This window comes from Xiphophorus hellerii, chromosome 20 (assembly GCF_003331165.1).
Source record: "Xiphophorus hellerii strain 12219 chromosome 20, Xiphophorus_hellerii-4.1, whole genome shotgun sequence".
Taxonomy (NCBI): Eukaryota; Metazoa; Chordata; class Actinopteri; order Cyprinodontiformes; family Poeciliidae; genus Xiphophorus; species Xiphophorus hellerii.
Window position 1 is genome coordinate 14,276,293 of NC_045691.1, and position 27,991 is coordinate 14,304,283.

At 37.8% G+C, this 27,991-nt stretch overlaps 2 protein-coding genes across 2 annotated transcripts; one reads left to right on the forward strand and one right to left on the reverse strand.

The window, feature by feature from the left end:
• Window positions 1-126: 126 nt before the first annotated feature.
• Window positions 127-18,753, forward strand: plch2b (phospholipase C, eta 2b). Its single transcript, XM_032550327.1, is given in 22 exon segments — window positions 127-2,711; window positions 2,713-2,980; window positions 4,217-4,363; window positions 6,192-6,435; window positions 6,522-6,651; window positions 8,291-8,461; window positions 9,730-9,823; window positions 9,943-10,146; window positions 10,243-10,363; window positions 11,623-11,794; window positions 11,863-11,991; window positions 12,068-12,151; window positions 12,235-12,332; window positions 12,417-12,505; window positions 13,041-13,226; window positions 14,170-14,277; window positions 14,357-14,481; window positions 14,558-14,642; window positions 14,717-14,863; window positions 16,521-16,600; window positions 17,278-18,331; window positions 18,452-18,753. Coding segments are annotated over 22 exon segments (3,822 nt in total). The 5' UTR covers window positions 127-2,642; the 3' UTR covers window positions 18,469-18,753.
• On the reverse strand, window positions 18,520-27,950 carry grik6 (glutamate receptor, ionotropic, kainate 6). The gene is made up of 10 exons (XM_032550326.1): window positions 27,822-27,950; window positions 27,663-27,748; window positions 24,043-24,074; window positions 23,774-23,953; window positions 23,468-23,691; window positions 23,281-23,378; window positions 21,598-21,815; window positions 21,302-21,521; window positions 19,851-20,095; window positions 18,520-19,386 (listed from the first exon to the last, which is right to left on the reverse strand). The coding sequence occupies exons 1-10, from the start codon at window positions 27,896-27,898 to the stop codon at window positions 19,288-19,290; spliced, it is 1,479 nt and encodes a 492-aa protein (XP_032406217.1). The 5' UTR covers window positions 27,899-27,950; the 3' UTR covers window positions 18,520-19,287.
• Between the last annotated feature and the right edge of the window lie 41 nt (window positions 27,951-27,991).

Below are 27,991 nucleotides of genomic sequence, written 5' to 3' on the forward strand. Positions count from 1 at the left end.
GTAACGAGTAACTAAACCACACATTGAAAATGTATCGGAGTAAAAGTACGCAATTAAGTTCGGAAATATAGTGAAGTAAAAGTAAAAGTCATCAAAAATTTTCATACTCGAGGAAAGTATGGAAAAGAGCAATGAAAAGCCAAAAACTGGACGCATATTTTGTTCTTTGTCTTGAAGATGAGCCGGACTTTTTTGTTGGCAGCGATCCAGACCCGCCAAAACTGCCAGCCCAGCGACGGAACCGGACTAGTTACAGGTAGCAACTCTGACATTATTCACAAAATGTGAGTTAACTGTAGACTGATTGTAAATTGTATCAGCCCAGCCGCCGAGCTTACATCCCATTTTCTCTGTCGGTGGTACAGCGGTGATGTCAGGGACTGAAGGCTGAGTTATAATCGCTTTCAACAGTTTGGGTTGAGCGCGTTTTGAGCCAAGACAGCAGTATGGCGTTTATAGTTAAAGTTTACATTAGAGCCGCCTGGAAGAGAATCTTCCAGATCGTCCAGTTTGTGTGAACTGCGGCGCGCGCGATCCGCGCCCAGTTACAAACATCCAGAGGTGCGCGAGGTGCTGCTGCACGCTGCGCATGCGCCGCGTGCCTCTGCGTACCCGCTGCAACGCGCTGCTGCTGCGTGCTGGTTGAACTAGTCAACAATAAACTCAGCTTCAGCAGTTCCTAGCTGCTCCAGGCTCTGAGTTGAAATTGATAGAGTGTCAAAATGATCCGAACCCATCAGTGGTTCTGGACTGATTTGAATTTGATGTTGTTTCGTCATTAGTGACCACGTAGCCTGATGTTTCTGTTGTTCTCTTGGTTTGTTGTACTTCATGTCAGATGGATTTCAGAATGACATAGTCGCTCTCTGTGGTGATGACACTTGTAAGCTCCGCTGTTGCGGGCATGTTTATGTTGTAAAGCTAAATTATTATGAACCTTATGATTTGGGTACAAAGGGCCCGGTCATTAGCTCCGCCCCCCGGCCAGACGCTGACTTGTTCCGCTAGTGGTTTCAACAGTTATAAAAGAGAGAAAGATAAACGTATTTTCGTGTTTTGAAGGTTGTTGGTAATAAAGGAGTAAATAAAAAAAACCTTCTTCAGAAAGTTATAGGTTAAAATTTAAACTAGCTATGAATTATGTCTCGATAATGTGTGAGCAACAGATAACCTCAATTTCTCTATGAGATTAATAAAGTTTAACCTAACCTAATATTTTGTCCGGTGTGCAGGAAGATAATTAGCAATGAAGTAATGCTATTGTTTCACAAAGCATGTTATGCAGCTCTGGAAACAATTAAGAGACCACTTCACTGAACCCCTTAGAATACCTCACAGTTATTATTCCACCAAATACTGATTTCTAAACTTTTCCTGAGTGAAAACATTATTATTGTTGTTTATAAATGAATACAACATATACCTACAAAAAGTAAAATCAGAGAAACTGATCATTTAAAGTGCTCTCTTTTTTCCAGAGCTGTTTATTCATGAGTCGCTTTTCACCATCAAGCTAATAGAAGTTTCTAAAGTTTCAAAACCACAAAAAATGTTCTGTATAACATTCCAATAGTTTTAATCACTTCAAGAAGATGGAGGAGAAAGCGCTGTGAGTGACCAGAGTTTTCTCCTACCTCCTGCTGCTCACTGCCAGCACAGCTGGCTGAAAGAAAACTGCAATGCTTTTTTTTCCCACTTCAAATCTAAATTTGAATGTTTGTAAAAAAACAGACAGTTGTGGTGTGAAAAGTCCCACTTGTATTTTTTTCCCCTTTGAGTCAATAATGTTTTGAAAATAGAGTTAGCAAGCTACAAGAGGCGATTCTGTAAAGCAGATGACTGAACAAATTAGCTCATCTTCTCAATATAAAAACCAGAACTGCAAAATACATGATAATTATCTGCTTAATAAGGAGTAAAACTAGTACAAAACTACTACTACTAACACTCTGGCAATGTTAGTTTCCGCACCTCCTGTTTCTAGCCGTGGATTGTTTTATATGTTTATTCTATATTTTGCTTGAGTTTATGTATTAAATGTGAATAAAAAAATTAAAACTCCATTTTTGCGTCTTTACTTTAAGTGAAAGCAATTAGATCATGTTACTTTATTGTTTTTAGTTTGAGAGACATTTAAATAATAGAGCTGCACATCATCCTGTTGCCTCTAGAGGGAAATCCTAACTCACAGTTTAGGAGAAAACATTTCCACCTTGTTTACACCACCTAACCAAACCCTAAGTCTCAAGTCTTTGTTTTGCATTTTATTATCTTCAGATTTTTAAACGTGAAGATTTTTAAGCTGTAAATTGAGCATGTGAAGTCCTCCAGCCACAGTCTCCCTCCCCAGGAGCTTACTGGCTTCACAGAAAATCCCTCTATCAAGACCAGGCTGAAGCCTCACTGCAGGATTACAGCTTGAGAAAGATTTAGAGACTCAAACAAGTTGCACACTTCCTCACTGAGAGCACTCTGCAGGCGGCAAAAGTAAATAAAGGAGGAACCTATGGACGAAGCACCAGATCCTGACTGAATGAACTCTGCTCATGTGGGGAGACTGTTGGGAACTGGAGGACATGCTGCCACGGTGCGACTAAAACTTTCTGTTGGAGACAGGAGGAAGGTATGTCCATGTTTTGTGAATGGGACAGGTGAGCCGGAACCAAATGTATAGGTCAGAGATGAACCACAGGCCTTCAGCGATGGCGCCTGCCGTCTCTGGGCCAGAGCCCGCCGCTGTCCTCCCGGACGGCCCCGAAGAAGACCACCTTCCAGGCTCTGGGGTCATCCGGGATGTTCTCCCCCTCACGGACCAAACGGGAAGCCAAGCGGACCTCCAGCCCCGTCAACTCGCCCACCCACTCCATCATGAGCTCGCCCAAACTTTGGCAGAAAGCGTCCGTCTCCAGACTGGCTGAGGAGTTTTTCTGGATCGGCGGCAGTGTGGTTGCACAACCCAAATGGAGGCTGGGTCAAATAGGTAAGCCTCCGCTAACCTTTTGGGAACAATTCATCCTCCAGACATATTCTGAATATGTGCTTTTAGGTGACCTTTAAGGGTTCGTCAGTTGCACAAACAACAGAGAGGGAAGCGGAGAAGCAGATAATGAGCATATGGACTGCAGACAATCCTTTAGGATTAGCCTGAATGATGTGCCAGGTTGCGTCACATGTATCTTCAGATTACAAACAAAGGTTACCTGCTCACGGCGCACAACAACAATGACCTGAACTCACCACAAAAAAATGCTGCTGCAAAAATGTTGCATGCATGTGACTGATAACAAAAAGCATCAGAAAACTCAAAGTCTTTTTAAAATTATTTGTTTATTTAATTGTGTTGTTTTGTTGTGTTTTGAATTGAGTTTTTAATTAGCTTTGCCACTTTATCTTTATGTTTTCTTGTTTATTACTGATATTCAACACTTTGTTTCAGCTAAAGCAGCTTTATAATTAAAGTTACTGATGATGATAATGATAAAAATTAAGCATCGAATGTGTTTTATTATACAAAACAAATCATTTTTGATTCATTGACGTGTTTTCTAAATTTATTTGCAGCATAATTAATATGTCAGGCTTTTGCATTCGTTTAGTCATCATAGCCAAAAGCATTGATTGCCAAATTTACCAATTTAAAAAGTATATTACACTTCTAAAATTATACATATCTATAATACATAATACATATCATATAAATTTATATGATACTTTTACTTGAATCAGCAGATTTTTTAAGGAAAATATTTAGAGAAATAATGATCAAAAATTACATATTTGGTGTTAAAGGGTTAAATCTAGTCAGACGATTTTCACTTTAAGTTGTGATATTAATCTTGCTTAATCTGTTTAATGTTGCTTATGTTGTTATTTTATCAATAATATAAGCAGCTACCTAAAGCATTTGACACAGACCATGCTTGGTTTATTTACTAAATGTGTTTAATAGATATAAACACAAAAATATATATAATATACAGTATGTATATATTGTTATATAAATAATATAACAAATTACACCAAGTATCAACTAAACAAAGGTGGGTTTTTACACATTTTTGCAGTCATATTTGATCACAACACCCTGAATCTAGCTATCTGCAATATCCTTTAATTTTGTCATTATTCTGTCAGTGCCTGTGCATCACATTTATTTTCCATGCTTTGCTCTCTGAGGGACAGAAAATGACCCTTTTTACCATCATTCCCGCTGTAGTGGAGCGATGTATGTGCACCATGCAGACCGGCACCCAGATGACCAAACTGAAGGGGAAGAAGAAAGGCCTGGTCCGGTTCTTCTTCCTGGATGAGCACAAGTCCTGCATCCGGTGGCGGCCTTCCAAAAAGCATGACAAGGCCAAAAGTGAGAGTTCAAAGTTATTTTTATTGAACAAAATAACCAAACAAAGCTGAACTAAAAATGCTGTTGACTGTGAAACCAAGGCTTCAAAAATTGAAAATATAATGTAAATGTTTGGAGTGGAAAGTTAGGTTGTTCCAAAAAGATGACTTTAGTCGATTTTTTCCCTGAAGTTAACAAAAATTTGAATAATTGTTGACTTTTTAAACATGCTTGATGACAATTCATCTGAAATCCACTGATCATCGTTGAGAATCTTTTGCAATTTGATTGTAGTACAGCTGTGGTAAATTCATCTGACTGAAGATGATTTGTAGGGGAGCCTTTATATTTCTTTATAAATTCCTACACACCAAAGTAGAAACCAACCTCTAAAGCCAAAGTAATTGTCTGTAAATAAATCCAAAAATCCAAAATAAATCAATAGAAACAAATAAAAATCAGCTTCACTGAAGAACTTGAAAAGCATTGTGCTCTCCAGTATTTGAAAAGATATTTGGAACGACCAACATGTTTGGATAAAAACATTCTGTGCTCATATAACCTAGCTAACACCATTTCTACTGTGAAGCACAGCGGCGGCGGCATTATGAAGCTGTGATCAGATCTGCTAAATATGATTAAACTTTTCAAATAAACCTGTTCCATAGTAATGATCTAGTGAAAACACAAAATTAACCTGAAGTGCACAGCCAGGATGACGAAGGAGCGGCTTCAGGAACAGTAACCAGATTTAAATCCAAAAGAACAGACTATCTGAAAGGCCTAAAAATGCCTGTCTGCTAATACCGCCCCATGCAGCTCAGCTGAGCAGGAGAGGATCTGCAATGTCAGAAAATACCCAAAATAGATTCACCAAGCCTGCAGAGATGCAACCAAAAACACCTGAAAATGCTGCTGTGGCAAAGGTGGTTCAACAAAATACCAAACGAAGGCTGTGAAGATTTAGGTACTTGATACATTTGAAGGCATATGTGAGCTAAGTGGCTGCTTAGGTCCCCCTCACCACCAGGGGGCCCCCAAGAGCGCCAAGCTAGCATGATAAAATATATATGTGTACTTAAAATAACATTGAGTAATACAAACAATACTGTTATGCATGGAAAAATGATTTCTATATTATTTTTATAGTTGTTACACAAATAAAAACTTAATCTTTTCCTGCTGTTGACTGTTGGGGAATTATAAGTTATCAAACCTGTTAACTTGTTTAATTTAAATTTAGTGTTTATTAGCTGATGTCACCTTGAAATAGTAAAAAAAACAACCGCAGGCTTAAATACGAAATTCAGATATTATTTTTTTAGTTTGCTACTAACACCTGTAAGATGCAAGCTAATTACAAAAGATGCTAATGATAGCATGTATGAAATAGAGTAGTTTATGATGAAGCATCTGCTGACATGTTATGGTGCGTTCACATCGTGTTTTCGCGCATCATGCACGTCGGTTCACATTCAAAGTCTATGTGGCAGGGAACGTCGTTGCGTGTTCTGCGTGTCTAGCACGGCGCAATTTGAAGCGTTTCGAGCATTTGACGCGTCAAGGGCATCCAACGCATCCAACAAATAGGTCTGCAACGGAAAACAAAGGCTGATGCGCCCACAATTTTGTATATTTTGTATATATGTACACAAAATGTCTTAAAACATATTTCATTTTTCTTTATGACAACTGTCCCCAAACTGATTTTAGAATAAGACTGAGTTATAAACAAAAACAGTGAAAAAAGTCAAGGCGTGTGAGCACTTTCAGATTTCTCTGTTCATCTGTTTTCTGATGACTTTGTGGAATCGGTCTGAAAACCTGAATGTTTTGTCTCATGTTCCAGTATCCATTGATTCCATCCATGAGGTCTGTGAGGGGAAAAAATCTGAGATCTTCCGGCGTTACGCAGAAAACCGCTTCGACCCAAACTGTTGCTTCAGCATTTACTATGGGGATCGAGTCAAGTCCCTGGACCTGGTCTCCAACAATGCAGAGGAGGTGCGCACCTGGATCCAGGGGCTCAAGTACCTGATGGCCGGGATCAGCGATGAAGACAGTCTGGCCCGCAGACAGCGCACCCGGGATCAATATCCTTTATCCACTCCTTCATGCTAAGTGATTAACAGCTGAGGTCCTGTTGTATTTTCTGATTGAGCCTTAACTGCGGTTGCACATGGTTGCAGCAGACCTTCTCTGAGGCTGACAAAAATGGAGATGGTACCTTGAGCATTGGGGAAGTTCACCAGCTGCTCCATAAGCTTAATGTCAATCTACCCAAGCAGAAAGTCAAGGACATGTTTCAAGTGAGAACATTTACACGACTTGCTTAATACCTAGAAACACAGCTAGAGATGTTTATTCATGCTCATATTTAAAAAGAATATTTGAAAATTTGATTGTTCTGCAGCAGCCAGATGTTAAAAATTATGAGCGAGCATGAAGGCTAACTGTGGTGGCTTGCAAAAGTAGTCATACGTTTTCACTTTGTGCCGTGTTCAAACTTCCATTTGTACTTTTCTTTTTTGCTGGATTTTATGTCACAGATCAACACAAAATTTGTAGAACGTAACTGTGAAACAGAATAAAAAGGATAGATTGTTTTTGACATTTCACACAGGTTTAGCTTGCTAATATTTGCTAGCAAAAAACGATCTGAATGATCGTTCTTGCTAACAAAAAAACAATCTGTTGTTAGCAAAATATTGCAAACCCAACTTCAGATCCTCATTCATCTTGTTATTTACTATAAAGTTTGGAAGATTTGAGTTTATAGGCTGTATAAAAAATTTACTGACATCAAATTAATGATTTAGCAGAAATTATCCATTAACTTAAAGTGAATAGGACTAAACACCAGCAGTCCTAACATGCTAATCTTTAGCCTCTTTTTTCCCCTGTATTTTTAAATGAATATTTTATGTCAAGTGCAATTTCTTTAAGGATTTCACAGTAATAAACTCTATAGAATAAGCTGTCTACCCTGAAAAAAGAAGTCATACTTTTTAATATTTTATCATATTACAGCCACAAATTTCCATGAATTTTGTTTGGCTACACAAACCAGTACAAAGTATTATTAGAATAAAAAGGCTGAATGGTTTTTCAAATATTTTTCAGAAATAAAAATGTGATAACTGTGTTTGTTATTGGCTCCCCTGTGCCAGTACTGACTAAAAATATTTTTTGATGTAGTTACTGCAAGCTTAAAATTTGTCTCAAGTATCTTTAAACATCAGGAGATTAAACTTTTCACCTTTTCTTTTTTGGAAAGTAGCTCAAGTTTGGCTAGATTGAATAAATAGCATAAATGAAAGCATATTTTCAAATCTCAATTGGATTCTGATTTGGACTTTGACTAGGCTAGTCTGATAAATAAATGTCATTTGATTTAAACCATTGCATCGTGGCTCTTTGTATATGTTTTTATTCACCTCTAACAAGTTTACCTCCAGGACTGACTTTGTTCAGTTCTCTGATCAGCAGTCCATCAGCATGATGCTGCCACCATGCGAAAGTTGTCTTCAGGGTGATCAGCCGATTCCAGTTCAGTCAGATGTTGGCAAAATACTTGTGGAAAATGATGAGGAAAACCGAGGCCAGAGTTCGGAGAACAACAGCAGAAATCAGAAACCTATCAAGAGATTTTCTCTGTGATCTGGCCATCAGTTCAATTGAAGCAGCAGAAAGATTAAATGAAGCGACGCAGGGGGAAAAAAAACATCTATTCAGCTACTTGGCAGAAGAAGACCAGGGACTGCTGCAGGAAAGCCATATGGCCGCCACAGATGGCCTGAACTGCTCTGTGTTATTGCATTAGTTCAGCAGCTAACTGGATTCCTCCTGGCGACAATTACTGTGTATGAGATATATTCTATTCTGCTTTTCCCCTTAAGCCGATGCTGGGAGATTTATTCCCTTTGTAATAAAACTCTCCTGTTGCAGGAAGCAGACACAGATGAGATCCAGGGCTCTCTGGGCTTCGATGAATTTTGCTCTTTCTACAAGATGATTTCCACACGTAGAGACCTCTACCTGATCATGATCTCCTACAGCAACCAGAAAGAAGTTCTGGATCTGCACGACCTCGCACGTTTTCTGGAAAACGAACAAAAGGTAAAAAAAAAAAAAAAAAAAGATTAGAAAAATCCAACTAAGATGTTCTGGGGGGAAATTTTTTTATATTAATTTTCCCAGCTTTTACATCTGGTGTTGTTTAATTAATCTTCAATTGATGTGACTTCTTAATTTTTGTGATTTATAGGAAACTTGTATATACAATTTAGGAGACACAATCTTCATTGGTTTTAGGAAAAACAACTGAAATGTTACATTTTTAAATTAGATTATTAAATATCAAATTTCAGTTATTTCACATGCATTCAGTCTTAACTTTCACAATTGATATTAATGCAACTCTGACATTTTTATAAGGCATTTAATTTATTTAAAATGATTGTTTATATTTCAAAATCTGTTGTAGGGTCAATACACTGATAAATACTTTTGTGTCATTGTCTGAGCTACTTCAGTGTTCCCAAATGTATATTTTTTTAGCTTACTATTTACTGTACATTGTGTTCTGTTTATATTATATTTATATAAAATATTTATATTACACAACATTAATTTTGTCCATCTGAAACCCATTGTTAAGTCAACTAAGACTCATTTTAAAAAGAATTTAAATTTGCTAATAGAAATATAAAATTGAAAAATTAAAACAGAATTTGTATGAAATATTAAGCTTTTAATGTGAATGAATCTCACAATTTCATCAATTGTGCTAATAACATACGAATATAAAAGCTTACATTTGCATGTTTGTTGTCAAATTTTGATTTTAAAATCTGAAAGTGTATCTTTATTTGAAATATTAATGTTCATTTATTATCTGTTATATGTAAATATTATTTACATTGTTTGCAATTAATAATCACATTAATTGCAAAAAATTTATATTGTTTGCGATTATTAATTTGCAAAAAAATTATTTAAAAACCTATTATTAAAACTTTAATAATTAATTTAAAATTATTTACAACTTTTTTATTAATTTTTGGGGTCATTTTTCAATCTAATAGCTTGGAGAGTGTTGCTTAAAGTATGAATTAAAAAAATACTTTGTTTATAAATTATTTAATCAAAAACGTTAGGGGTGACAATGATTGATGCACATAATATTTGTAAAAACAATAATTTGATTGCATAGATTGTTTGTTTCTTCTTTCCTGAACAAATGTACTCAAGTCAAAGGTGTGAGATTATATTAAGTTATTTCAATACTTTAATGCATTTTTACATTTACTGCTGCTGAACTTTAGAATAAAACATTATTCTAAGTGATCAGAAGATGCGAACCCATCATGTTTTGTTCTTTCTAGATGCGCGGTCTGAGCAGAGAGCATTTATTCGACATTGTGGCTAAGTTTGAGCCATGTCCTGAGAACCTCCAGAATATGGTGTTGGGTATTGACGGTGGGTAGATGTTGCTTATCAAGTAAATTCTCAGAAAATTAAGTGAATTTTGCCACTTACGCAGAACATGCCACCAGTGTGCAAATGCACGTTATGACACTCCATCCTTCCTCCCTCAGGTTTCACCAACTACATGCGAAGTCCTGCAGGCGACATCTTTAACCCCGAGCACAATCAGGTGAACCAGGACATGACGCAGCCTCTCACTAATTACTTTATTGCCACGTCGCACAACACCTACCTGACTGGAGACCAGCTGCTCTCCCAGTCCAGGGTGGAAATGTACGCCTATGTTCTGCAAGCAGGCTGCCGCTGTGTGGAGGGTGAGAGGCTGCAAAAACCACTGCAAGTGTTTGTTTTAATTTTTGCGTGATTTAAGGAAACATCAGCACATCTTTGTTATTTTTCCCCTCTTCCAGTGGACTGCTGGGATGGACCGGATGGTGAACCCATCATTCATCACGGCTACACTTTGACGTCCAAAATTCTCTTCAAAGACGTTGTTGAAACAATTAACAAATATGCCTTCACTAAGTCACCGTAAGCTCTGTTGTAACTTTGTAACTTTTATGAAAGTTTTTTTTTTTTTACACATTTGGTGAAGCTGTTACTATGTCCTGACAGTTTGATACGAGACTGATAATCTGTGAAAAAATGTAGCTCCTCTACCTTCTCCCAGTTCTCCTAGTGCTAACTAGAAACATCCAATCATAGGCAGGAGGTGGGTCTTAGCGCTGTCAATCACCCTGGCCTCCCCTACTTGCTCTCTACTACACTGCAGCTACTAGAGCTTGTTGTGAATGCTAAGGCTAGTTAGCATAGCCACCAATGACAGCAGATAAGCGGTTTTCCTGTAATGACAAACTCTTTTTCTGCCATTAGCACTTTTAGCAATCAGTCAATCAAGTTTATTTGTATATATCACATTTCAGCAACAATGCATTTCAAAGTGCTTTACTTCATAAAAACAAAGTCGTAGAACACACTAACAATTGAAGCACTACATTCTGTCAAGTGCTGTTACATGTCAAATATATTGATCAGCGTTTCATTTATGATGTTTCAAAAGCAGGTGGGTTTTTAGTCGAGATTTAACCCTTTCTCTTGTGGATTTTCATCTTATAAATGCACACAGACCACTGAAGTGGACACTAGTGCATAATACGATACACTGCCAACTACTGGCCATCCACTGCAAGTGCAAGAACATTTTTGTTAAATCCAATATGGCAGACAATAATACTGCTGATGTATTTTCCAAATAACAACTTTGTATTTGGAGAAAATTAGAACTGATCAACTAGAAATAAATCCTAGAAAAAAATGTGTTTTTACAAAAAAAAAAAAATCCCACTTTTTTTATGCCTTAAGAAAATCAAAATCACTTGGGAAAAAAACTCCAGACATAAAGGATCATAATTCATTCATGAAAGGGCTAAAGGCACTCAGTGTTTCAGCTGTTATGCAATTTTCTGATAATTTGTTCCAGATTTGTGGTGCAAAGACGCTTGATGCTGATTCTCCATGTTTGGTTTTGGTTCCAGAACCAGAACAACCAAAACTGGTTATTTTTGGACAGGGAGGTGGTGGAGGAAAGCGATCTTTTCACAGATTACCTGTCTTCTACTGCACAAAATTGTGACCGTTTTTAACTAATATGTGAAAAACATGTTTTTTATATATATATATAAAGATATACTGTATATCTTTCATATATCTTTATAAAAGATATATCCTGCAGTTTTAATATATTAGCTCTGTTTGTTTTGAATCCTCAGTTTGTCATGACTCTCCTCCAGGTATCCTGTTATCCTCTCCATAGAGAACCACTGCACTGTGCCACAGCAGAAAAAAATGGCCGAATACCTGAAAGAGGTGCTGCAGGACAAACTGGATCTGACTAACGTCAGCGCGCAGGAATGCAAGAAGTTGCCTTCACCTGAGATTCTGAAAGGAAAAATTTTAATCAAGGTACAAATTTGTTTATTTCACAGGTCAAATTAAGTGATAAAAAAAGAGAATAAATTCTTGTTTTTCAGGGAAAGAAACTGCCAGCAAACCTTGACCCTGATGCAGAGGAGGGAGACGTATCTGATGAAGACACTGGGAACGAGGAGGAGGAAGATGACGATGATGATGATGATGATAATAGTGACAACGACTTACAGGCAAATTAAGAAATAAATAAACGGATGAATGGACGGACGGATAGATGTGTTAACAAATAGCATTGCACTTTTTCAGCCTGGGAACGGTGCAGAATCAACTAATCAGCCCAAGAAGAAGAGACGGTTTGGCAGATCAATCATAAGAAGCTTCAAAAGAAAGGTGCCAGTTCATTTCTTCAGATTGTCTTTCATATTAAAAAAAATCATATTTGAAAAAGCTTCATTTATCTTTCATGTTTTCAGAGGAAAAAGAAAATACGTGTAAAAAACAAGGCTATGTCTGACGGTGAATCAGACCACAGCAGCAGCCGAGACAGAACCCAGATTGTTTACCATCCTAAGTAAGGTCCCTGAACTGGACGCATCAGCCTTATAAGATGTTTAATATCTAAAATTACATTTGTGTTTCTACAATATTTCTTCAGAAAAAGGAAAACCATGAGACTCTCCAGAGCTTTGTCTGACCTGGTCAAGTACACTAAATCTGTCAGAGTGCATGAAATAGAAACACAAGGTAAAAATCAAAGAGGCTTTACGTAGCGGCGCTTAGCCAAAATATGTGTTTTACATAATGGCGTACTGGGGCCATTGTAGATAGAAAAAAATGAGTACATTTCTCCCAAAAAACTCAGAATTTTTCTAGAAAAAGTCCTGAAAATTTCTGAGTTTCAAAAGTCGAAAATTTTCTAGAAAAAAAAATCTGGAATTTGAGAATAATCTCAGAAATGTTCTAGAAAAAACTTGGAAACATCTGAGTTTGAAAAGTCAAAAATGTTAAAGAAAGTCAAGAATTTTGAAATTAATCTCAGAAAATTTCTAGAAAAATTTGGAGATTTCTGAGTTTCAAAATTCTAAAATTTCCCCCTTAAATCTCATCATTCCTAATTTTGCACCAGCAAAATTTTCGACTTTTCAAAAATGTCCATGTTTTTTTTCCCTAGCAAATGTTATTATGCTAAAATTGTTTTGAGCGTTTTTGGCACAAAATCGCTTTCTTCTATCGACAATGACCCTAATACGCAGGATTTGTCATGGATTTGTGTTTGCAGGGTTTTTGAGCAGCTGGCAGGTGTCATCTCTTAACGAGACTGTAATGAACCAGATTTTACAGCTAAAACCCGGCGAGCTGGTGCGTTTCAACCAGCGCCAGCTTATCAGAGTCTATCCGTCGAACTTCAGAGTGGACTCGAGCAACTTTAACCCGCAGCCATATTGGAATACGGGATGCCATATGGGTAATCGATATAGACAGTTACGTAGTGAAAACTTATGTAATCAGTCATGACGGAGGCTCAAATGTCTTTGCTGAAAACCTTTGATTCGATTTACTGAACAAGAAACGGCAACGGACATTTCGTATCCTAGCAACAGAAATAAACGTAAGACCAAACCATATCCGGTTAAGCACTCTTCAAAATAAAACACTTTTTCCAAAATAAATCATGATTGGCGCTTTGCTTTTTTTTTTTGTTTTTATGTTCAATAATTTTAAATTCAGTGAATACTTCAATAATAATAATAACAATTATAATACATTTAATGACAGTTTATAATTATTAAGTTATAAGTTATTATTCCTTTATAATTTAATGAATTTAATTTAATAATAATTTAATTTCCCTTTTGGGTTAATAAAATATGTTGGAATTGAATTGAATAATAATTATGTAAATTATACTTAGCATATAACCAGAGTTTGGTAGTTACATGTATTTAGTTACATTGATTTCAGTAACTTTTTGGAAAACAATATACCTTTAGAAGTATTTTTATTATTCTGTATTGTCTGATTTTGTAACGATGTTAATTATATACATTATTTTCATTTTGATCTTTAAAATACCAAAATTTCCACTTAAATCTGTATTTATATCATATATCTGATCATGTCATTTTTAAATATTAAATGACTGATAATTTGATCAGTTACTCAGTACTTAAGTAGCCTTTCTACCAAATACTCTTTTACTTGAGTACATTTTTGGATGGCCACTTTTTACTTTTACGTGAGTAAAAATCTGTTGAATTTGTGCTACTCTAACTTGAGTACAGTTTTTGAGTACTCTATCCTCTGCTCTGCACATAACTGTAAATAAGCCACAATACATATCCTTAAAGGTTGTGTAATATTACCAGAAGGTCTCCATGTTTATTTTGCATGTTTTTATTTTATTCTAGTTGCAATGAATTACCAAACAGAAGGCAGAATGCTTGAATTGAACCGAGCCAAGTTTTCAAGCAATGGAAATTGTGGATATATTCTGAAGCCTAAGTGCATGTGTAAAGGTATGGATGCAGTGTGTATAAACAGAACAATAAATGTAATTATGCAAAAGAGTGGCTAAATGCTTCAGGTTTTTCTCAGCTGCCTTTAACCCGATGACAGAGGATCCATTGCCTGGACACAGAAAAACTCAGCTGGTGCTAAAGATAATCAGTGGGCAGCAACTTCCCAAACCCAAAGACTCAATGTTTGGAGACAGAGGAGAAGTAAGAGCCAGAACAACCATTCCGAGTTTATTTAAATTATCAACAAAAAATTACCACTGATTTGATCTTTTCTCAGATAATCGATCCCTTTGTTGAAGTTGAGATCATCGGTCTGCCTGTCGATTGCTCCAAGCAGCAAACCAGAGTGGTTGATGACAACGGTGAGCGCAGAAACTCCCTGTCTAAGTCGCTTTATGTCCATTTTTCACATTTATTTAAAGTTTTTGTCATGTAGGCTTCAATCCGATGTGGGAGGAGACCCTTGTTTTCAGCATCCTGATGCCTCACATCGCCCTGGTGAGGTTCCAGGTCTGGGATCATGATCCTATTGGACGGGATTTCATTGGCCAGAGGACGGTGGCTTTCACCAGCATGATGCCAGGTAGGCTGTCGGCTCAAATCTCCAGAGTTGGACTGGAGTTTAAATCTGGGGATTAAGATGTAACCTTGAAGGAAGCCCAGTGTCAGACTGGTTGATGTTTAGCATCATAATGCAGCTGAAAAACCCAGTGACAAACCTGTTTTAGTTATTTTTGTATTTATTGTATTTTTCAAATATTTCTTTATACCATCCTCTATGACATATTTGTATTGAAGTAGCATCATTGGTCCTCCACTGTAATCTGTGGGCATGAGGTACTTTTCCATGTATTCATATTTCAGTTTTAGATCAGACCCAGCTGAAATGTTTGGGTTTGTTTTTGTTTTTTTAGTTGTTTTTTTTGCTGAAAGTCTCAGTCTGGAGAAATGCACCAGCCATCAAAAGTAAATGGTAACTTTAAACATCAGTAACTGTAATAATCTACATTAGTGTACTGATGATTTGTTGCCTAAATATGTGAAAATATTTATTTAGTTCATTTTTTCTCCTTTTTGTTCTTTTACTGCACATTTTGATAGTTTTCTTATTTTTGTTGCTATGGTAAAATTTTAACATGAGAAGTATTTTATCTTTTATTCTGATTAACAAAAAGCAGATACCAAACATCCGGAAAGTATTCACAGCACTTCTCTTTTACCAATTGTTTATTTTTCCACACAATACTCCATAATGACAAAGAAAACGTTTTTTAGCTTATTTTTAAAGCTAAAAAATAAGCTTTAAAATATTTACATAAATATTCTTATGCATAGCTTAGGATTTTAATCAGAAATCCTAGCCTTTGCTCATGTTGGTACAGTTGTTTTTAGGTGTTTTCTACTATTTTCTACCGTAGACATATGAACAATGCAGGTTTTCTACTATATTAGCTTTGAATTTCAACAAAGATTGACTCTAAAAGCTCCCGTAATTTGTTTTTAGACATTTTTCTTGTCATTAGGTTGGAATCTATAAATCTCTTTTTCCATAGTCTTATGTTTATCTTTATTTTAAATCCTGAAAATAGAAATAAAATAGGTTATAATTTCCTAGAGGAGATATTTATCTAAAATTATAAGTTTTATTTTCTCCAAAAAGTCATGCGGCTCCAAACAAAATTAATTTGGCTGACCTGAGAGCAGAAATGGCTCATTAGATTATAAATGTTACAGACGATGCCCAAATGTTGCCATAAGTAAATGCCCCCACAGCATAATGCTGCTAACACCATGCTTCACAGTAGAGATGGTGGTATATGAGAGAATGTTTTATTTCAGTTTCACCAAACCAGAAAATTTTCTTTGTCCTGATTTGACAACCTCTAGGATTCTGTAAAACTGATGAATACTTCCTGGATGCAGCGTTTTACCTCACACACCTCCTAAACTATTTGTTAGCAAGTTTATCTTTGGGGTTTGTCTTGACTTTATCCACTAGTAAAGTCTATTTTCCAATAGTTTCCCACACTTCGTTTACTAGAAGGTGATTATATGAGTCTCAAAATTTCCTGCGATTTTCCACAAACATTACAGTCTCACTTCCCCAAGGCTTCAGAAAAATAAATTTCTAATAAAATCTCGATGTAAAAGACCAAATATAAAAGTCAGACTTGGACTGTAAAATGTTTCTGATAGAAGATGAAGGACAAAGATCATAACCAGTTTGATTGTGCTTGCAGGTTATCGGCACGTCTACCTGGAGGGAATGGCAGAGTCGTCCATTTTTGTTCATGTTGGCGTTAATGACATGACAGGAAAGGTACGCTACTTAAAAGGGAACCTGTATGCAAAAATTCACTTTTTGCACATTTTTCATTTGGGTATTAACTGCTTCTATAAATAGCCCAAGTGCCTAAAAGAACAACCAGCTGTTTTTGGCAATAAGTTCATGTTTTTTGATGTCTAGAAAATGAGCCGTTTCAAAATCTCCCAATTGTTGTGCCGTTACCTAGCAACCCCACCCTAACCCCTCCTGTCACCTAGCAACCAAAGTGAATCTCCAGCACGTTTGGTCATCTGGTTTTACCACTTTCAACAGCTGCTGGAAAAGACGAGTGTTTTGTTGTTGACTCACCATCCAGAAATCACTTGCTGCATTTATGTTGACTGTGCAGAAGGCTCTACTTCTGCTTTTCAAAGATGTACGGTCGCACAGTTGTGCATCTGTTTGCATCAGTGTGAGTGTAAGCATTGAGTTGGAGAATGTGACCAGCAGCAACTTATTTGGATTTAATGATAAAAACAACTCATGAAAATAGTTAGAAATTATCAGACTAAAATCTCATAAGCTAAGAATAATCTTGTGCATAAAATGTTTTGAATAGGCCATGGATTAATCTTAACCTGTTCAAGGAAGCATAATAGGTCACCTATTAAATAAACCTCCATATTATTTACGATCTTCAAGTCCTGAATAAAACTTTCTTTGTGAAACAGATCAAACCTGCTCATGCCATGCACGCAGCTAGAAAACATATTCAAAAAGCAGCTCAGAAGCACATGAGGGGCCATCAAAGACATCCTTCTGTTGATGTCTCCGTCCAGTCCTCCGAAGATGGACGTGCTCTGTTTTTCAACCGGGATCTGGACACCATATCTCAGGACAGCAGAAATGGAGAAATGTCTCCAGTGGTAAAAGGCCCAGCGGCTAAAGCTGCCTTCCACAGGGGGATGATGAGCGAGCCTGTGAGGCGAGCGCACAGAGTGAAGATCCACGAACCTCCAGAGACACGGCGAGGCTTCTTCAGCCGGATGTCCTCCACTGACTCTCACAACAGCAGCGGGGCCGCTGCTCCCTGTGTGAAGGAGGAAAGCTTTGACCTGGACACCCCGTCGCAAGTTTCTTTGGCGGAGAGTCTTGGTCCTGATGGCCGGGTTCAAGCTGATCGAAGGGACTCTGAGAATGAATCTGTGCTGCAGAGCTGCGCTGAGCAGTGTGCAGTGAGGAGGTTTGAACCGGAGCACCCTGAGCTGCCAGAGGAGCAGGAACCAGAGGAGGACAGTGAGGTTTTCACTGAACCTGAACACCATCCAGAACCTCAGCCTTACTCCGCCCCAGAGTCTCACACTCTGCCAACGCCTGAAGCCAAACTCTCTAAACTCATCCCTCCATCATCCCCCGCCAGGGTCAGACGCACCTTAGAGGCGCCGACGTCCAATCGGCCGTCGACTCAGATACGAACCAAAACCCGCTCGCACAGCTGCCCCAGAAAACAGACCTGTTCTCCCCAGACGCCGGCTGTGACCCGAAAGCCCGCCTTTCTCTGGCAGCAAGAGCAGAGCCAGGTGAGACGCATTCCCAACGGCCTCTGCCTGTCCGGCAGCTCATCCAGCAACAGCGGGGGCAGCACCGACAGCCTGGAGTTTCTGCCCAGCCGCCCGCCGCCGGCCGGGTCAGAACAGCGAGAGGGAACGCTGCAGAGGGAGATGAAGGCGCTGTTCGACCAGAGGATGAAGGAGATTCGCTGTAAATCACCGCTCTTCTTTGACGGTGAGTCATTCAGAAGAAAATATCAACACTTGAAGCTGCAGTGTAGAAACACCAGCAATGACACAAGGGTAAAATTTCCATTCCTAATACTGGCTTTTCACTTTTTCTTTTCCTGATCAGATCACGACTCCGACTGAAACCACAGACATCAAAGTTCACGACAAGAAAGAACAAACGGAAAAGCAGGAGCCTGAGCAAAAAGACAAACTTTATTTTTCTAGTTTAGCTGGACTGTTTATGGTTCTTAACTTTTTATTGAGACATTGTTTGTGAAAAGAAATTGCTGAAATCAAATGATGCTGCTGCCAACTGTACAGAAATGCTTCCAAACTGTTAAATTAGTAGTCAAGCTTTATATGTAAGTTGTATTTTCAGATTTTAAATGTTAACTTGGATTAAAAGTTATTTTTTGTAAAAAAAAACAAAAATAACCTGATTTTTTATTATTATTCGTATTTACATTTAGAAACCATTAGTAAAAAGCATTGGGGTTAAATTTCAGCTGGGCGATATGGTTTAAAAATGAAATCTCAAGATTCTCTTAAATACCAAATCTGATGTATTTTCATCACTTTTTTGTTTAAAAAGAAATTTCAAATGATAGAAAATATTTTTACAAACTGGCTTTTATTTCAACCATGTTTCCTTTGAGTTGCCCTGAATTTCAAGTTGAAATAAACAAAAGATGTAAAAACATTTGTCAAACAAGACGGTAGTTTTTAACATCACAAAGAAAACCAAGAAATATGTTTTAGAAAACAAATACTGATTTTCCAAGAATTCCATCCTCAAAGTCAAAATACTTAATTTAGCAATAAAATGATTTTATCGCCCAGCTGTAGGTCTGAGGTTTTTGTTTTGAATAAAAGTTTAGTATCAAATTTAAAAACCTATAAAGTTACGTTTGATTTACTTAAAAGGAGAAAACTTGTCAGACTAGAGAGTGTTCGAGTCTTTTATGCTTTTTCTTTGTCTGCATTCTCCTGGGGTTTGTCTGCACTGCTGTTCTTCAGGCGCAGACTGAGCTCCTCGGTTAGCACGGTGCAACATGACTTCTGCAGAGTAAGGAGCAACAAAACAAGACATTTCAATAATGACTAAAATCCAAACAATCCTCAGATAATCAAATCCTTGAATCATCTGAGTTGTTTGTGATTTCATTTAGTTCTAATAGTTCAGCTCTTGAAGAAATTGTCATTTTACAACTTTGCACATGTGAAACTAGCTGTGAATTAACCATAGAAGTACGCAAATTGAAATTACACAAATATGTTGGATGGAAACACGGCAATTTAGAAAACAAAATGTCTTTTGATACAAAGTTGTTGCACTGGGATGAGGTGGTTTTCAAAATAGACATATTTTTGCAAAACTGCAATGGAAACACTTTAAATTTATTTTCCTGTTTAATGTAAACACCAAAATTGTAAAATTATGTTTTTTTCGACATTTGCAGAATATAGGTAACGATTTGCACACATTTGTAATGGAAACGCAGCTGCTGTCACCCGGCTCGTACCTGCAGTTCGGCTGCCTTTCTGCGACTCTTAAAGGTGAGCTCCAGAACAGCCAGGAGGGTCCCCAGCCCGAGGCCCAGAGCAAGCACCAGGAACATCCCCTTCAGGCTGTGCGGCTGCACGGCTGCAGGTTTGGCCTTGTCTGCCATGCAGCTGCTGGCCCACCACTTGCTCCGCAGATAGGCCAGCTCCCCCGCCTCGCTAAGCTGGAGGATCGCCACACTGAGGTTCTTTATGATCGGGGAACCTTTATTTAAAGGAACATTTTATACATTTTATGTATGGAAACATTTTATATCAAGATATGAATTCAGGCTTTTATTTTGTTTTGCTATTTTTATATACAAAAAATTACATTTATAAGGCATCAGAAAATATATTATTATGAACTAGAGTTGAGAATAGAGTTAGAAAGAGGGTTGGAATTCCTTCTTTCCAACCCGAATTCCAACCCTTCTTACAAATTGAATTACAACTTTACTTTTAACCCAAACTCCAACCCTAAGTTAAACCCTCCTTCCAACCCCAACTGCAGCCCTAATTCCAACCCCAATTCCAACTTTTATTTAAACCCTAATTCCACCTTGCCTTTAAGCAATTCGAACCCTTTTCCCAACCCCAATTTAAACTGGGGTTTAAACTGGGGTTCACCCTGGACAGGTCGCCAGTCTGTCGCAGGGCAACACAGAGACAGACAGGACAAACAACCATGCACACACACATTCACACCTAGTGAGAATTTAGAGGGACCAATTTACCTAACAGTCATGTTTTTGGACTGTGGGAGGAAGCCGGAATACCCGGAGAGAACCCACACATGTACAGGGAGAACATGCAAACTTCATGCAGAAAGAAAATCAAACCCAGAACCTTCTTGCTGCAAGGCAACAATGCTACCAACTGCGCCACTGTGCAGCCCTCCAACCCTCATTTAAACCCACATTCCAACCCTCCTTTTTGTTAAAGCTAGCTTCCTAGCTAGCTTTTGTGTTTCAGCTCATTTTAGCTTATAAACTGTTAGTACTTTACAGTTTAGCTTTGTAAGCATTGCTCTGCACACATTTCTAACACTCTGGATGAGATTTATGCCTTGACTGAAAACACTTCACTCCTCTTCTACAGTTTTAATATTTTACAGGCTTTTGCTTTATTCTTCTGGTTCTGACTATTTCTTAAATTTCTACAAGTCTTCTGCAGTTGACTTCAAATTCTTCTGCAAATGTTACTAATATATTCAGCTTACAGCATTCACACTGCATTTTTGCAAGAAATGCATTTTTTTATCCTAAGAATGATTTTGTGCAAAAAAAAAAAAGTGATGAACATTTTCTGTATATCCCATAGATCTATCCTAACCTGTTCAAAGAAGCACAGTAGGTCACCTTTAATGTTTTATATTTGATTAACATTTGGTAAATCAAAATAAATGACATTTTAAGAGGAGGTTCCTTACCAAGTGGGGCAGCGATGCTGTATCCTCTCATGCCGATGACCTCATGCACTCTCACCAGCTCACAATGACGCGCTACAGCCAAGTCCAGAGAAACAGACTCTCCGATGAAGGCAAAGTTTCCCTCCTTTGCTTGTTTGACCCCCTCGTCCATAGACGACACGAAGCTCTGCGTTCTCTCCATGTGTTCGTAGATTCTGCGGTATACTGGGTTGTTTGAATTCTGGGTGAAGGAAAGAAACAGAAACATTTCCAGTGAGTCCAAACGGGGCAGACCAGCCACGCCAGGCCATACTCACCTTGAAGAAAGCAAGAGTGGAGGAACCGGCCAGGCATCCGTACTCGATCGTGTTCTGACCGGCCAAGTCCTCGAACCCTTTCACAGTCAGGTGACTGGACTCTGAGGTTTTGGAGGAGCTGAGGTTGGAGAAATAACAAGCCAAGAGAACGACAGAAAACAGCCACCAGCTGCTGCAGATGACACGTCCTGAAAGGGCTTTAGGGTGAGGACCAACACCTGAGATGCACAAATAAATGTTGCTTCAATATGGCTGTTCTGCAAAAACACAAAATCTTACCAAGTATTCTTGGTCTAGTTTTACAGTGCAAATATCTTAGTACACTTAAAATTAGACTAAACTAATATACAAGTAACTTTTCAGCAAGAAATAGGAGATTGTTGTAAGTCTATAATTCCTTGATGTTGACAAAAAAAAAAGACTAGTTATCAGTGAAATAATCTGCCAGTCGAACAAAACAAGTTTTATTATTCTAAATCTACTTATAAAAATATTGGTAAGCATCAAAATACAAAGTATTTTTGGTTTAGTTTCTAGTGCCACTATCTTGGTACACTTGAAATAAGCAAAACTATGAAATAAAAATAAAAATATTCTGAAATGAACCCACAAAACAGTGTATTTTTCACTGTACATACTGCTCTTTTTTTATATAAAGTTGTTAAAAAATATACTAGTAGCAGTTTTACTCCAAGGTTTTTTCAAAATGTAGGTCACCACACTGCAAAAACACAAAATCTTACCAAATATTTTTGTGTAGTTTCTAATGCAAAACTAATTTACAAGTAACTTTTCAGAAAAAAATTCAAGCTTCTTTTAAGTAAATAATTCCTTAAAATTGATGATAAAGTTCTAGCTGTAAGTGAAATAATTTGCCAGTGAACAAGATTTTTTAATTTGTAACATTTATTATGATAAAACTATTGGTAAAAATATTGGCAAGTATACAAAACAAAGTGTTTGTGGTCTACTTTCTTGAGCAAATATCTTATTACACTTGAAATAAATAATATTAGCTTCAAAGTAACTTTTCAGCAAAGAATAGAAGCTTATTTTAAGTAAATAGTTCCTTAATGTTAATGAAAAAATACTTGCTATAAGTGAAATAATTTGCCAGTGGAACAAGACATTTGAACTTGTAATATGGGGGAAATGTGCTGTTTCATTGGCAGATTATTTCACCTGTAACTAATACTTTTTCATCAATATTAAGGAATTAAATCAAGCTTGTATATCTTGCTGAAAAATGACTTGTAAATGAGTTTTGTGTTCTTTCAAGTGTAATACGATATTTGCTCTAGTGTAGATAAAACTACTTGCTAAAAATGTGTGTTTTTTGCAGTGTTGTGACCTAAACTTTGAAAGCACTTTCGAGTAAAAACATAATTTTATCAACACTATTACTGCTAAAATTAATGTTATTGACTTCATATAAGAAATTATCAGTATATGCTATAGTAAGAAATGTTACGCAGTGTTTGGTGGGTAAATTTGTTCAGTTCCTGTTAAAACTGCTATAATTAACAGGCAGAATTTTACAGTTTAATATTCTTAGTAAATATTTATTAACAGTCGTTGTATCAAGCTAATATGTAACAATATACTTGATTTTAAAAATGTAATAAAAAGCTGCTAATGATAGTTAGCCAATTAGTTAAAAACTAAATCTTGTTTTTGCTTTACCTTGTAGAGTCAGAGCTCCAGCTGCGTACCACAGGCTGTAGAGGAAACTGAATCTGTTTCTCTCACTCTGCGCCTCACTCCACTCACATGGGCTTACTCTGTATGTAAGGGGAAAAAATCATTTAAAATTTTAAAAGTTTCAGATATTAGCGACACCATTCCTCCCTGTCCAGGTAATTTTACCAACCTGGCAGCTATGAAGATGCTAGCAGCAGTAGCCATGTAGGCGATGAGAATGCCCATCCAGGTTTCTGGCGCGAAGGGCGACAGGAAGTGAAAGAAACCGGCTCCCTCTGAGATGTCCTTCCTCAGCAGGATGCTGATCCCAGTCTGCATGAAGGGTTTGGTCATGCCCACAACTTTCTCCCGCGCTGCAGTCAGAGTCAGCGGCGCAATCGCAAGATCTGCCTCCTGTCAAATGAAAACATCAATTAATTATTTTCTTTTTTAAATTGTGAAGTGTTTTGACTGGTTTGATGGTTGCTGAGCTCACCCCTCTCACCACCTCTCCAATCATCCCGTTCCAGTTCCCGCTCTCATCCTGACGACCGTAGGCGCCATCTTTCACCAGCTTCACCTTGTACTTGAGTCCAACGGTCTTGGCCACTTCAGAGAGCAGATCCATGCAAAAGCCTTCCAGTTGACCTCCTTTGGACATTGTATACGGATCTTGCTAGTAATGCATACAGACACAACTTCAGTTATCCTGTACCTTCTATCTAATGACCAAACTGATTGAAATAAAAGAGGAAGACCAACTACCTTAATGGTTGTGATTCTCAGTTCAGATTGCGCTGATTTTGGAAGAGGAAATGGTAAATATGGAATAAATTAGACAGTGTAGTATATTTCAGGTTAGTAGTTGCAAAGACTTTGATAAAACAACAACACAATACCATAATCTAATTGCCTCTGATTTGAGATTAGACTCAGAGGTTTAAACATGAGCTCACTGCAAAAACACAAAATCTGATCAAGTAGATGTTGGTCTAGTTTCTAGTCCAAACACCTCAGTACACTTGCAATAAGTCAAAACTAACTTACAAGTAATTTTTCAGCAAAATCTGGAAGCTTGTTTTAAATCAATAATTGTTTAATATTATCATTATTCCACTTATAACAAGACATTTTTCCCATGTCATAAGTGAAATAATCTGCCAGTGTAACTAATACTTTCAGTAATCAATTTTAAATAATTATAGACTTGAAACAAGCTCCCGTATCTTGCTGAAATGTTACTTATAAGTTATTTTTGTCTTATTTCAGGTGTACTCTGATATTTGCACTAGAAACTAGACTAAGAATACTTGGTAAGACTTTGTGTTTTTGCAGTGTTGTAGCTCTCAAAGGATGAAACTTTCTCATTTGTGTGAGTTAAACCTGAATCATGTTTAACTGAAGTACCTTGCAAAAGTATTCATAAGTAAACCTAAAACATTATGTCTTATTACCAACAGATTTCAAGTATTTTATTGGGATTTTATATCAGAGACCATCACAAAGTACTTTAGTGCATAAAAAAGAGAAATGAATCAACCAGCTGACTAATGCTGTTGTGGTCAGAGCTGGGAATTTTGACTTTCCCGCTGGAAAACTCTCCAAAGTTCAGGTTTCCCACTGTGAAAGTGGGAGCAACTCCAGCTACCCCCAGTAAGACCGACTTTGTGATTCCAACATGGCCGCTCCGCATATCAACAAAGTAAGCTGTGGTTAAAATATACACATGTAGGAGTGCGCACATGAAGTACGTACAATTTAAAACCAAATAGATTAATGGTGGTGTTTGCTTATGTAGCGTGAAACAATGGTGGTAAGAAGTACTGCAAACAACGTCTATGGGCGTCACCATGTTGAAATCCTGACTTCTTAACTGGAACGCTGTTTCCTCTGGTCTGACGTCAAACCCAGCTTCAAGTTCCAACTTCCACGGTAACTCGAACGCAGCATTAGAAGTAACTTAATTAGTAAGCAGAGTCCACCTGTGGGTAATATAATCTCATTATAAATACAGCTGTTCTGTGAAGGCTTTAGAAGTTTCTTAGAAAACATTAGAGAGCAACAGAATCATGGAACACAGCAGACAGATCAGTGGTGACGAAATGGACTCTTTAAAGCAGGATCTGGTTATAAAGCAATATCTCATGCTCTGTTCTTTTCTAACATTTGAATGTGTTATGCTTTTACTCACATTGCCTGTCAGTTTTCTTCCACCAAAAATGAAATTCAATGTGAGTAAAAGCATTAAAGGAGAAACTGACAGGCCTTTTGTCCTGGTGGAAGAGAGACAGAGATCGAAAGCTCAGACTGGGAGAATCTGTTGACACAAACTGGTTGTGCAGTCCATAACTCTGGCCTTAATTGAAAAGTGGCAAGAAGAAAGTCTTTTTTGAGTTTGTATGAAAAACAGCAAACGTGTAGAAGAAGGTGTTCAGATCAAATCAGACCGGAAAGAAACCCAGTCGGAGGATGCAGAAGACTTGAGACTGTGGTGGATTTTCACCTTCCAGCAGATCATCAAGCCAATCACACAGCCTGAGCGACAATAGAGCAGTTTAGATTACAGTGTACCTTATGTGTTAGAATGGCCCAGTCAAAGTTCAGACCTGAATCAAAGTGAAAAGTCTTGGAAACCTGATGCTCACAGACTGTCTCAATCTAACAGTCGGCCTTCTATCACCTGAAGAACATTTCCAGAAATAGATGACTAATGTCTCAATAAGATCTAGAGAAACTCATCCATGACTTTATCTTTAGTTGAACTGATTACTGCAACAGTGTCTTGACAGGTCTGCCTAAAAAATCAATCATCCAGCTGCAGCCGATCCAGAACGCTGCTGCTCGTGTTCTCACTAAAACCAGGAAGATGCAGCACATAAACCCAGTTCCAAAGTCCTTCCACTGACAGAATAGACTTTAAAACACTCCTAGTTTATAAATCACTGAACGGCTTAGCACCACAATGCATTAAAGATCTTCTGCTGTTGTATCAACCTTCCAGACCTCTCAGGTCTTCTGGTTCTGGTCTGCAGAACCAGAATCAAAACCAGAACCAAACATGGAGAAGTAGCGTTCAGCTTCACTGCACCTCAAATCTGGAATGAACTTCCTGAAAACTGCAAAACAGCTGAAACACTGAGTTCCTTAAAATCATGACTAAAAACACACAGGTTTAGAGTTGCTTTTGTATCAGAATAAACAAAACATTAATCAACAATCTGATGTGTAACAATGGCACTTGACAAAATGTTGCTTCAATTGTTGACTGTATTTTTGTGTTTTTATGATGTTTTGCCTTGATGCTGAAATGTGATTAACAAATAAACCTGACTCATTGGCTGTATTGCAAAAACAAATGGGTAAAAACACTGAACTTACTAAAAAAAAACCTTTTCATTTGAGTGAAAGGTTGTCCTACAAAGTAGTATGTGGCATTAAACACACACACACCAAACTTTCCTGATTTTTAAGTGTGAAAAAATACAAAAATGATGTGCATTTTATTCTACATCACAAATTTGTTTATTTAACATAAAATCTTGATAAAACACGTTAAAGTTTGCAGGGGTAACGTCATAAATATAATAATTTAAGAGGTATAGGTAAGAAACAGTACAGTGCTGAAAACACATCAGTCCTGCTTAATTTTTCACTTCTGGTCACTAAATGTTTTTTTTATACAAATCACTTGACCATCTGGCTTAACTCTGACTCATCTGAGGTGGGATTTGGGGTCCCTGAAGGTCACGAAGTGCTTCTGGTATCCTGGAGACACTTTCTTTCCCTGAAAGTAGACTCTGCAGTCTATTTAGAGCGGAGTGTTAATTTAAAGAGCCTCAGTGGCATGGCAGTGTTTGATGGGAGCGCAGACAAAGAGTATCAAAAGCCTGAATCCAGGCCAAGGCCATGGGGATCCATCACCACAGGGTGATCCTGACAACCATCAGATCCTCCTTTTCAGAAGATGACACGTCATAAAGGCTCCTCAAGGCCCTGTCACTCTCTGAATCAGAGCGTCTTTGTTCGCATCAAAGACTCGATTTATTACCAATTTTGCGAGTTTGTCAGTTGGCTCGCTCCCCTCTCCGTTTTTCCACAAGAGTTGGACAGGATGCGGCGCTAAACTTTGATATTCATCCGAGCTGACAGTGCATGTATTTAAGTCTTGTCAAGCTTGAGAAGTTTGGACCACATCCTGTGGAGAAACATGAGGGATTTGGCAGAGAGCGAAAAGGGAAGCTGCCACCACACCGAATGAAAAATGCCTTGACCGGGGTCACAGGTCAAGAGAAAAACAAACTCGTTTTTCTTCTGACACAGAGCAGTAACGTACAGAAAATGTGTTAAACTGCAGCAGTTTGTGTTGAAGCAATGGCGTCTCTTACCTGCAGTGCACACCACCAGATCCAGGAAAAGCCCAGAGGACAGAAGAAGAAACGCAAACATCATCCTGGCTCTGTTCACCTGTAACCTACAAAATCAGGATTTAAAATCACTTAAGAGTGAGCCGAGCTAAATGAAGCAGAGTGAAAGGAAAGCTCTACCTGAGGTGAATCCAACGCGGCGAGCTGAAGACAGAACCCAAATGCTGAGAGCCGAAGTTTTTCAGCTTCACGTCCATCAGCAGAGAGCCAATGAAGGTTTGTGGGTGGAGATAAAAGTTATGGATTTCTGATGAAAGGGTGGAGAGAAACAGCAGGATGTCCAAACACGA

Coding starts and splice junctions, on each gene's coding strand:
- grik6 (XM_032550326.1), bottom strand. CDS start 27,898: ATGGACGTGAAGCTGAAAAACTTCGGCTCTCAGCATTTGGGTTCTGTC. Junction 23,954..24,042: donor TGAGAATCACAACCATTAAG/GTAGTTGGTCTT, acceptor ATGCATTACTAG/CAAGATCCGTATACAATGTC. Junction 23,692..23,773: donor TTGGAGAGGTGGTGAGAGGG/GTGAGCTCAGCA, acceptor TTCATTTGACAG/GAGGCAGATCTTGCGATTGC.